The sequence below is a fragment of the Arachis ipaensis genome, chromosome B04 (assembly GCF_000816755.2).
Source record: "Arachis ipaensis cultivar K30076 chromosome B04, Araip1.1, whole genome shotgun sequence".
NCBI lineage: Eukaryota > Viridiplantae > Streptophyta > Magnoliopsida > Fabales > Fabaceae > Arachis > Arachis ipaensis.
This window is the reverse complement of record NC_029788.2, coordinates 124,014,445-124,025,423: the sequence shown is the minus strand read 5'-3', so window position 1 is coordinate 124,025,423 and position 10,979 is coordinate 124,014,445. Positions and strand designations below refer to the sequence as shown.

Sequence of the window (10,979 nt, the reverse complement as noted above, 5' to 3'; positions counted from 1 at the left end):
AGAGTAGAATTAGTAAGAGAGATACGAAAAGTCTCCCAAGAATCTGGTAGAGTATTCAGCAACCACAATCCTTGAACCTCATCTTCAAACTTGATTCCCATGCTTGACAACTGATCCAAAACCCCTTGAAATTTATTCGAGTGATCTAATACTTGTGATCCCTCATTGTATCTCAAATTCATCAACATATTCAACAAGTACAATTTATTATTGCCAGACTTGGAAGCATACAAGGATTCAATTTGATTCCACAAAGCCCTAGCATGAGTCTCATTAGCAATGTGATTATAAACATTATCATCCACCCATTGCCTAATAAAACCACAAACTTGTTGGTGTTTAAACTCCCATTCTTCATCTGTTTTAGATTCTGGTTTTTGTGTAGAAAATACGGGTAAATGTAGATTTTTGACAAACAACAAATCTTTCATTTTGCCCTTCCATAGATGGTAATTAGTGCCATTCAAACTTATCATCCTAGTAGAATTATTTGCCTCTATCTTTCAAGCAAGTTATAACTAAATACCCAAAACTGAGCTCTGATGCCAATTGATAGGAATAAAACACACAATTCCCTACTTGCAAGAATCAGAGGAGCAACAATATCCACTCACAACAAGTATTAACACAAGCACAATAATACCCAATAGCAGCGAAAAAATCACATAAACCAGAAATTAGAAACAAGCTAACACACCAAGATTTTTAACGTGGAAAACCTCCTCAATGAGAGAAGTAAAAACCACGAGTCACCAAGACCAGGATATAGCTTCACTATGATGAAAAATAGAGTACAAGAGAGTCACAAATTACTACACAAAATGTGCATACAACAAGCCAAACAACCCAAGCTTCAAAGCTTACAAAACAAGAACAAGAAGATGAAAATACCACAAAAATAGAGCTACTGTGTGTGGCCAATATCTCCTGCTACAGATGTCGAATTGAAGATCCGAACGGTGAAATCAAAGAACCAGATGTGTAGAACACACTGTCCAAATTTGAGCTTGATCAAACGGTTAACGAATCTGCAGTGACCAATTTACAGAGACAGCTTTGTGTATGTGCGAAAATGACTTTCTCTCTTCTCTTCTCTCTAGTGTTTGGTGTTCTCTTTTCCAAATGACCTCTCTCACTCAACCCCAACTCACCTCAGCCACTTCAACTATTAATGGGCTTAGATACTAGCATTTGGGCTTTTTCTCCACATAGGAAGGGAGCCCAAAAACCCAACATCTTTCTCTCCCCATCGGTCGCGTGAGTAGTGACTCCCTTCTCCCTCTCATCCTGTTTCTCTTTCTCTTTTTTCTTTTATTTTTTTTAATTTTATATTTTTTTAGTTATGGGTAATTACTTATTAAGAGCAAAAGGTTTACCAAAACAAAATTTCATTCTTTAAAAAGTTCAACACCTATATTAATAATACTTCCACAAATCTTATTCTCGAAGTGAAAAACAAAAATTTTATTCATCCCATAAGTAGAAATGTTCATGAATCAAATTTGATTTGCATGTCGATCCAATTCACAAGACTATCGAATTGTAGATTTAATTTAGATATTCGTATATCCGATCTGCATATTCGTAGATCCGCAAAAATAAATAACTAAATATTTTTATTTATCCATTCCTTAGTTTCCGCCATTTCATTTTCATTACAATCAGGGTTTCTAAAGGGAGAGAAATAGGAATAGGGTTAGATGTCTTCGTTTATCAATTCTAGTCAATCTTCTCTTCAAATGGCAGAACCGATGTTAATCGATCTTGACGCTAAACTCCATCCTTCGAAAGATCCAAAACCTAATCGACCCAGAAACGGTTGGAGTCGCAAGAAGGTTACCTCGATGTTGCAGAATCTGAAGACCGCTGAGGAGAAGCAAGCGTTCGTCGAATCGCTCGAAAAGGAGCTTGAAGGGTTGTTCAGTTACTACAGGGAAGTGATGGATCAGAAGGTTAGCATTGAACTTGGAGAGTGCGGTTCTAGAAACGGTGTTGTTGCTGCGCTTATGGAGGAGAGCGAGCTTCCGCTGTCGAAGCTTGTGGATGAGATTCATGACAAGTTGAAGAATGGTGATAATGCTGCAGCGGTGGAGCAAGTGACTCACGCGTCTGTGAAGAGCAGCGTGCTTATCTTGGGACAGAGGATGATGTACGGTGTGGCCAATGCCGATGCTGATATATTAGAGGACCAATCCGAATCCTGTTTTTGGTGTTGGGAGGTGATTGATGATTCTTTACATACTATTCAGTCTTTTTCGTAGAACTGTGTTAATGTAGAGTATGATTCTTTATAATAGAGTGAAATTTTCAAATACCTAGAGATTTCTTACTATGATCCATTATCTTCTTCTAGAATTTTCTTTGAGAAGGTAATGGATGTTTATGGAAACAAGGTGGTCCATATTGAACATGGAATGGACTACAACAAGAATTATCTTCTTGCTCCAAAAGCATCTAAAGGATTTTGATATGAAAGCCAGTATATATTGCAAATTTATATTTCAAGTTTATACGAAATATAGGTTATTTTTTATGGAATATCTGTCTGTTGATTAATTTGCTATTGGGTACTTTGTAGACCAGGGATATGAAATTGATTCCCAAATCTGTTCGAGGACAGTTTGTCGTTCGGCGTACTTGCAGGAAAAGAATACATGAGAGGATAACAGCTGTCTCTGGTATTGTGTTTCCTTGAGTCATTTTATGTAATTCATAGGCTAGAAGGGTTACATTGTGCATGTTAATTAAAAAATTACATGCCAGTGTTTGTTGTGTTTGGCCATTTTCTAGATATTTTTATTGAGTTCAGTGCAAGGGGTAATTTGCCAGCATACTGTGTATATTTGACTTGCACCACATTTCAGAAATGATATCATCAATGAAGAATCTAGAGAGTGAGCGAAATTACAACCAAGGAATATTGAAGGCATCAACAAAGCTTGGTAAAGCTATTACTGAGGCAGATATCCGTTTGTTAGTGGATGGATTGTTTCAGAAAAACAGCATAGACATGTACGTCATTACATAATGTTTCCCTGTTATGTTGGATATATAAATTTACTTGATCTGATTTATTTGAATGATATTTCTAGGGATAAGAAGAAAGCAAACCTAGAAGAAAAATTGCTAGTTAAGAAGCTGGAGAAAAATAGGAGGGAAAGTGAGAAAGAGAAAGGAAGCACGACCAGTGAAATGAAAAGAGAAATGCAGCCTGGAGTAAGTTTTGTTTGATCCTTTTTTGTACTTTTGTTGTGTTAATATTGAAATTGCTTATTTCTTGTCGTTGTTTATAGACAGTCTTTAGAAATATCAGCTAGCGCTCATTTGAGTTGAAAATTTATATTGCCAAAGAAAAATAGATAAAAAAAAGGAAAGGTGAAAATGCAATAAAGCATTTGCAGGAGGTTTAATACGATTTGCATTTAACTTCTTGGCGCTACTACTTTTCTAGGATTGTTTGTCACCTTTTAGATTATTGGTTATAACTTGCGGTGGTTAAATATGTTTTTCCCCCTAAGCTTTAGTATGCAGTAAAATGATTTCACCTTCTGAGTACTAGAGATTGTTTTCTCTGTGCACTTTTTTGCAGCAGTTAGATTCGAAATTATTGCAAGGTGAAGCACAAAATGATGAGAAAAGTGGTGAAAAGAGGAAACCGCAAAAGCAGGCAGATGAAGCAGTAAAGAGTCAGCGTCGCCGAGAGAAAGAAGAAGCTGAACTGAAAAAGAAGCGTTCTATACAAAAGCAAGCCTCAATCATGGAACGTTTTCTTAAAAGAACTAAAACTGATAGTAACCCTGCATTTCAGAATGATGATGTCCCACCCAAAGAAATTGCACCTGATTTGTCTAGTAATAAGAGTGAAAGTGTGACTGACTCAGCTACTCTTTCAATGGATAGTACTTTTGCATCAAGTAGTGAAATTGTGCTTGAGAATATTCGCAAGTAAGTTTTTTCTCTTCTTTTCCTTTGGGTTTAGTCTTTAACCAAGTTGTTTGTAGGTCTCAGGAGAAAAAAAATCTGACTTTGCAGGTTACACTTTTCAACATGGCGCAATTTAGGTCAGTTAATTAGGTCAAACAGAAAACAAAGATGGGGTTTACGTCAAAAACCCAGGACTGAGATTTTTAAGGAACTTAAGCTGACGGGTTCTAAATCTGATGCTAATTATGATGAGTTGGGCATGGAAGGACTTGAAGACAGACCGGGAGAATGCAGTTCTGATATTGGATCATCCCCAATGAATGTAGATAGTTCACCTCCTGAGGCTAAGAAGTACTCTCGGGCAAAACAATTATTGCAGTTTGATAAAGCTCATAGACCTGCCTTTTATGGTATTTGGCCCACAAAAAGGTTAGATTATGCTCGAGTAGATTTTGGGGTTAGTGCTATGTGTACTTAAAGCCCTTTACTGGTCATCACTATTAAACCCTCATTTGTTGATTAAATTCTTGAATTTGCATATTTGTTGAAATATGTATTTGTAGTAATGCTGTTGGACCACGCCATCCTTTAAGAAAGGACCCAATCCTGGATTATGATGTCAGCAGCGATGAGGAATGGGAAGAGGTGCATTGAATTTTTGTATTTTAAGTTGATGAAATATCAAATGGATTCCACCTGCTAACGTGCATAATTTTCCAGGAGGAACCTGGTGAAAGTCTTTCAGATTGTGACAAAGATGAAGATGAATCTCCAGAGGACTGTCCCAAATCTGATGAAGAAAGTGAAGATGGGTTTTTTGTACCTGACGGATATCTCTCAGAAGATGAGGTAGAGGCTGTGCTAGTGTTGTACTCAATTTGCATGTGTTATGTTTCGAATTCAGTGATTCCAATTTGGACCTTTTGGTATGTTCCTATATGCCTGAGCGTCATTAACTCTGTTTATTCTTATGTAGGGTGCACAAGTGGACGGAATGGAAGTTGACATTGAAACTGAGGGGGTTGATAGCACGCCAAGCAGTAAGGATGACAACGAAAACGAGGAGTTTTATGCATTACTTCGACATCAGAAATATTTAAACAGTTTGACAGAGCATGCTCTTCGAAAAAATCAACCGTTGATTATAACAAATTTGACTCATAACCAGGGTCTGTTATTGGATCAAAGTCTAAGTGGAACTCCTAAACAGGAGCAAACGTTCTTGCAGGCCTTGAGTATGTGTGTAATACCTGGTGGCTCATATATAGAAATATCTATAGAGAAAGTGCAAGATGAGGACCACGAAGCCTGTCTCCCTAATGATAAAGGTGGTGCTACTTCTTTGTCTGATATGGCTCCTATACTGGACTCAGACCTACCAATAATTGTAAGCTTGCACGGGTTTCATTAATAACTTGTATCTCTTAGGGATTGCTTTTGCAAGACTGCCCTTTATTTATCTGTGTTGAATTTTTAGCTTGATATTATGCTGCAGTATGCATATTTTATCATCTTACAGGGTAAGGCTATTTTTCTAGGTTACTACTATTCAGAATTGTTCTCAGAGCATAAATAAAGTGTTAGGGTCTTTGCAACAGAAATTCCCATCTGTCTCAAAGTCCCTACTAAAGAATAAAGTGCGTGAAGTATCAGACTATGTTGATAACCGCTGGCAGGTATGTGAGCTTGAAGATTCCACAATCTACTAATTGCTGGCTCAAATGATTCCTTTCCGTTCATACAGTGCTGTATTGAGTCTATTGGTGTGATACATTTTACTTTATGGTCGATGTCATGTTTGTATCTTAAAATCATGTTCTTACTTTAATCCAGGTGAAGAAGGAAGTTTTACTTAAGCTTGGCTTGCCTGTTAACCCTGGTATGCAATTTTGATTTTCCCACTCATTTACCCAAATTTTGATTTAGTTTTCCTTCATCTAAATTAAATGTATATATGAACATGCAGAAAAGAGAAGCATTGCTGCATTTTTCTTCAAAAGATGCTTGCCACCTGCGGATGGAAGTGTGAGACCCGGTGAAATTTCACCAATATCATCCCTGAAATCACATTCTGGCAGTAATCAAGAACAGCAGCAGAGTTCGTACAACATCTAGTCCAATGATGTCATTACCTAATGGCATTTCTGCTCCTTTCAGATTTATGTTTATATTTTTGTGAAGGTTGGAGGTGTTAGGGGTCGTGTTTAATGATCATTAAGCTAGTTTCTGGTTACTATTTGTCGATACTGTCTGCTTTTTCTGTATGTATGGCATTCACAGAACTGTCAAGCGACTACACTATACATGAAACAGCGCAAGTCTATTTGCGCCATTGGGAGTCTCTTATTATGCAATATGAAATCCAAAGCTGTATTGTATAATAGCACCATGCTATAAGCTGGACTGTAAAACCGAGAAAGAAGTCAACACCTCCAGTACAATCGGCCCTTTCGTTGACTATATTTGTCTTACTCTTACACTATTTTGTGTTTTGGACTTTGGTAGCTGATGAGATCAAATGAAATTGAGATGTTTCTGATTTGAAAAAGAAATTCTAGATGTCAGCAAAACATTGACTAGTTGCTTTTTGCTTGCTTGATTTTTCTCTTTCTATTTATTATTTCTTGTTCTCAAGAATTTATAAAGAAATAAAAACATAAATTCAGAGCACAAGAATTATCCCTTTTTTTTATCAAAATTTTAAATGCATGAAAATGGACATCAAATAAGCTTTGGTATTAATACGGTATAAATCTTCTAAATTACATGTTATGAATACGTCACTATGACCGTGAATTTCATTACCCCTCCCCCACACAAAAAAATGTAAACGATTGATGGTAAATACTTTTGATTGTTCTATTTTAGATTGGAATGCATGATCGATATCACATTACAATTTCAAATTCTTATGATTCAATAGTCAACTAATAAAATTACAAGTTTTACAAAAACTTATTCAATAGGCTTAGATGCCTAACTCGGTCATCACAAATACGAGTAGTAACAGCGAGTAACCTTGTTGCATATTTCTTTAACCAATCCAACACCATAACACATGCAGCACTGCAGAGCCCTAGACTCTGCTTTGGGCATTCTCAGGAAAAAGTGGTTGTGAGTTGTGACTGGGATTACATGATCTCTATGATGGCTTCAATTCTAAAGAGGTATATATATTAGTCGAACCCTCAAGTTTCAACCAATTTTTAGACTGTGGTGACCTCACAAAAATAAATCTATAGTTAGAATCATCCAAAGAAAGCTTTGTCAAGGAGAGTGAGTAGTGAGTACTAGTGAACCCTTCCAACCAGTGTTGTTAAGCACTTCTCGTTTTGCCAATAGCGTATGCCAACAACAATGGGATCGAAACACCATACCCCATGAAATGGAACACAGGGTTCATGTCATAAGCTTTTGTCAGAGTTCTGCAATTCTGTAACAGAATAGTGAAAAGTGACAAAATGAGCGAAGGCTAGAACAAAAGGGAAAACAAAAAATAATAGCCAAAAAACAGTTAAGCCTTACCATAAAATGCTTCGTACAAATCACCAAGCACACCACAAATAGAAGCTTCCGAGTCCGTCGGTTGCATCTTCTACTGTTCAAATCAATATCATCTTTTTTTTTCCCTGAAGACGCTAACATGTGCTCCCGGTAAATTGCTCTTTCAGCCGTCAGTGCACCTGTCACTAAAATTGCAGGCAAAACCACGAATAATAGATGGGGAAGAACCACCACCATGATATCCGGAAATCCAACATACTCATGCTGCCCCTTTCTATCAGAAGTCTCAATAACCCAGCCTCTAAAGGTCATGTATCCTTTCCTTTTCGCTTCGGTAAAAATATACCCCATAAACCAGGGAAACAATATAAGATAGAATAGGTATCCTACCCAACAGAACCACAACGTTTGAACCCTACAGAGCTCTTGGAGAATCCATAAAACACCACTTATGAGCCCTTTATTGGTGAGAAAGTTCTTGTAAGTGTATATCTTCTTTGGAAAAACAAGAAGAGCTTTTGGAAGAAGAAGAATGAAGAACATAGCATAAAGAGCAGACCAGAATAACGGAAAATATAGTGCAGCCCATTGACATCCCATGACCAAAAACTCCTTCCAGCTCCAAGAAAACTCGAAATTGTGACCATTAATGGAAAATGGCCTTAATTCACTAAAAGTTGATCTGTCCATGTTGTCTTTTGCTTCAATTTGAAGCCAATACCTATCAGGAGAAGCATCCTCATAGGCTTTGTAATTCCATGGAGCAACATAGAGGCTCTCCCTGGAAGCCTCATCAGCATGCTTATTCATTTTTGCCTCTGCCACTAAAACAAGACTTCCAGATTGCAAATCATAGACCCTAGCCATAACAGACACCATTGGAGAATCAGAAAACACCAGAGATCTAATTGTCTCATAAGACGACAGGGCCACATTTTGACATTCATAGTTGTGATGGGATAATGATGTCGACATGAAACGAGAGTCTAAAGGAAAAGTGGGTAATATAATCACATCTTTGGCTCCTGACTTGAAATTGAGATCAATGAATGAAACATGGCCTCTATCAATGGCTAAAATTCGCATGGCTCTATTCCATCTCCAATCACCCATCTCCCACTCCCAAAACTCCTGAATTGGTGGAACTTCTGATGAACAATTTACAGTACTTCCAAAAGAACTCCGATGCATGTTAGTCTGAAACAGCTTCTGGAAAGGTAGAAACTGATTACCCAACAGATGGTGTCGCTTTAAGTTCTTACCAAATTTGATATGGAGATGCCCACACAGGTAAGCTGAGATGGAATGCTTTAGGAAAACATCTTCCAACGTCCTTCCAGAACCAGACGGTGCGGAAAATGAGAGTGGAAAATGCCCAAAGGCGATTTTGGTAACAGGTTTTTCTGACTGAGAATCCCAGCGTGAGAGTTCCAAGTCTAGATCACTTAGTAATTGGTCTGTGGGATGCCCAAAAAGATTGGTTGGACCTCGTAAGCCAGTCAACATTGTGGTGTCCAACCCAACAAAGAGATGTTTCCGCAATGGTGTCTGTGTCGTTGTATGCAAGCATGCATGAATAAACAAGGGAAAACTATATATATACATATACATATAATTCAACCATGGTTGACTCAGCAGTGTTACTGACAAGGAGAGATTTTCTAAATTGACAGAAGAACATACAATCCACCAAAATGATAGAAGGGAAAAGGGTAACACTATTGACATATAATTCAATATGAGCAAATGACATATAATTCATATGAGCAAATGACTGAGCGAGTAAGCTGACCTCAAGGGTAACACTATTGACACTTCCAGTCCTGCCCAACTGCCCACTGATGCTGAGCTTAGAAAAGAAATCGAACGAACCTCCAACATCCGGTACACCGAAATTATCATGATTGCCTCTCAGGTCAAAGAACAAGCTCTTGTCAATCCCACTCCTCTGAATAACACTGTCCATCACAGTCTTGTATTCCATCCACTCATCCTCATTTTGCTTCATTGTTAATAAGTCCTTGCTTTTTCCATCTGGACAGTGGCAAATTCAACATAACACAATAAACAACATTAAAATAAAATCCTAACAGCACCCTCGTTGAAACATGAAAAATGCTGATAAATTCAGCTGATTAGCATGTATGAAATTAACATAATTACATAACATTGTTTACAACATCAGCATAGCATGTCATATAACAACACCCCACACAGAAAAAACAACATCTTCGCTCATTGAAACATGAAAAATCGAAACAGAGACATACCAGTAAGATCACCAGTGATGAGGACCAAGGAGGGGTTGATGAAGGAAAGTGCGGGTCCCACGAGGTCATGGAAATCGATGGCTCTGTCAGGATGGTGAACACTGAAATGGAGGTCGGAGAATTGAACCACCCAAAGCACAGAATCATAGGCACCTTTTGTTTGAATCACCCTTTCTTCTGTTTTGCTTCCATTGCCAGCAGTTGTTGGAGTGTAGAAGGAGCTGAAACAGAGAATCACAAGAAGAAGGAGGAGGTTCATGTTCCTTCTTCGTTGGAGGTGAAATCGTGTTACCCTTCGCTGATTTTGGTTTTGAATCCGGAATTTTTTTTTTTTTTTCGTGGGAAAAATTGACTTTGGGCAAAGCAAGTTGATGAAGTAGTCCAAAACCCTTAATTTGGTTCATGAAAAGCAATGTGATGTAGTGAAAACAGGTTATATTCTAAATTAAGCAAAATATATTTGTATTCTTGATTAAATATTTAGATTTTATCATGTTAATTCCAAAATATTCAATATATATATATAATTTAAACTAATCAAATAAAATTAATTAACATAATTTAGAGTAGTTTTATAATAACTATATAAATATTTGAATAAAATGATAATTATATCCTTAGAATTTTAACTTTGATCTAATTAATCTCTTAAAAAAGATACCAATTAAATTATTGATGATAATAAAGAGTGGATATTAAATATTAATACTATTATCCTTTTTTTTTCTCAAACATCTTCTCTAGTGCAGCAAGATAATTTAACATCTTAAAAGACAAATGATTTTTCAATAAATAAAGAAATTAGAGGATGTTTAAAGAGTCATATTAAAATGATCAGCTATTTGTTTAATATTTAGTTATTTACATACTATTAATTAAGAAATTTAGTTTAAGATAATGTACAATTTTCTTAAAACTGAAATAAATTACTTTTGAACAGAAATATAACTAAAGTATACTCTTTTTTTTCCGTCATGGCAAATATACGTGTATGTTTTTGGCATAGCAATTCATTTCCTAATTGTGTTTTCCCTTTTTGGTGTTGTTCATTTTGAGTGTGTTAATTTTTGGTATCGAGAAGTCATCATTGTTGTTTCAAAATTATTCAAAAATAGTCACCAAAAAAAAATTATTCAAAAATACCCAAGTGAAAGCCCAAATTAACTTTTCTCTAGCTTCGGGATCATATATTTAAAATTTAAATTCTAAGCCAATGAACTTAAAAAACAAAATTAATTATTCGAGTTAATCATTAATTTGGTCCTCAAAAGATTCAGGGTC

The 10,979-nt window shown here is 36.5% G+C and overlaps 2 protein-coding genes across 4 annotated transcripts; one reads left to right on the top strand and one right to left on the bottom strand.

Moving 5' to 3' along the window:
- Positions 1,617-6,472, top strand: LOC107635176 (chromatin assembly factor 1 subunit FAS1). 3 transcript variants are annotated; one of them, XM_016338562.2, is made up of 12 exons: positions 1,617-2,219; positions 2,579-2,678; positions 2,865-3,012; positions 3,093-3,216; positions 3,593-3,945; positions 4,033-4,353; positions 4,488-4,569; positions 4,645-4,773; positions 4,901-5,311; positions 5,463-5,600; positions 5,758-5,803; positions 5,885-6,472. In XM_016338562.2, the coding sequence occupies exons 1-12, from the start codon at positions 1,701-1,703 to the stop codon at positions 6,037-6,039; spliced, it is 2,526 nt and encodes an 841-aa protein (XP_016194048.1). In that variant the 5' UTR covers positions 1,617-1,700; the 3' UTR covers positions 6,040-6,472. The 3 variants fall into 3 exon arrangements, with proteins under 3 accessions (XP_016194048.1, XP_016194049.1, XP_016194047.1); XM_016338563.2 differs by having other exon boundaries at positions 3,590-3,945; positions 5,891-6,472; XM_016338561.2 differs by having other exon boundaries at positions 3,590-3,945.
- On the bottom strand, positions 6,765-10,098 carry LOC107635177 (putative metallophosphoesterase At3g03305). The gene is made up of 4 exons (XM_016338564.2): positions 9,699-10,098; positions 9,221-9,462; positions 7,450-8,976; positions 6,765-7,357 (listed from the first exon to the last, which is right to left on the bottom strand). The coding sequence occupies exons 1-4, from the start codon at positions 9,955-9,957 to the stop codon at positions 7,241-7,243; spliced, it is 2,145 nt and encodes a 714-aa protein (XP_016194050.1). The 5' UTR covers positions 9,958-10,098; the 3' UTR covers positions 6,765-7,240.

Bases quoted from the DNA above. Each gene is read 5' to 3' on its own strand.
- LOC107635176 (XM_016338561.2), top strand. From the start codon at position 1,701: ATGTCTTCGTTTATCAATTCTAGTCAATCTTCTCTTCAAATGGCAGAA. The intron at 3,013-3,092 runs GTACGTCATTAC...TGATATTTCTAG, and splicing joins CAGAAAAACAGCATAGACAT to GGATAAGAAGAAAGCAAACC. The intron at 5,601-5,757 runs GTATGTGAGCTT...ACTTTAATCCAG, and splicing joins ATGTTGATAACCGCTGGCAG to GTGAAGAAGGAAGTTTTACT.
- LOC107635177 (XM_016338564.2), bottom strand. From the start codon at position 9,957: ATGAACCTCCTCCTTCTTCTTGTGATTCTCTGTTTCAGCTCCTTCTAC. The intron at 8,977-9,220 runs GTCAGCTTACTC...ACAACGACACAG, and splicing joins TCAATAGTGTTACCCTTGAG to ACACCATTGCGGAAACATCT. The intron at 7,358-7,449 runs GTAAGGCTTAAC...ATTCTGTTACAG, and splicing joins TTTGTACGAAGCATTTTATG to AATTGCAGAACTCTGACAAA.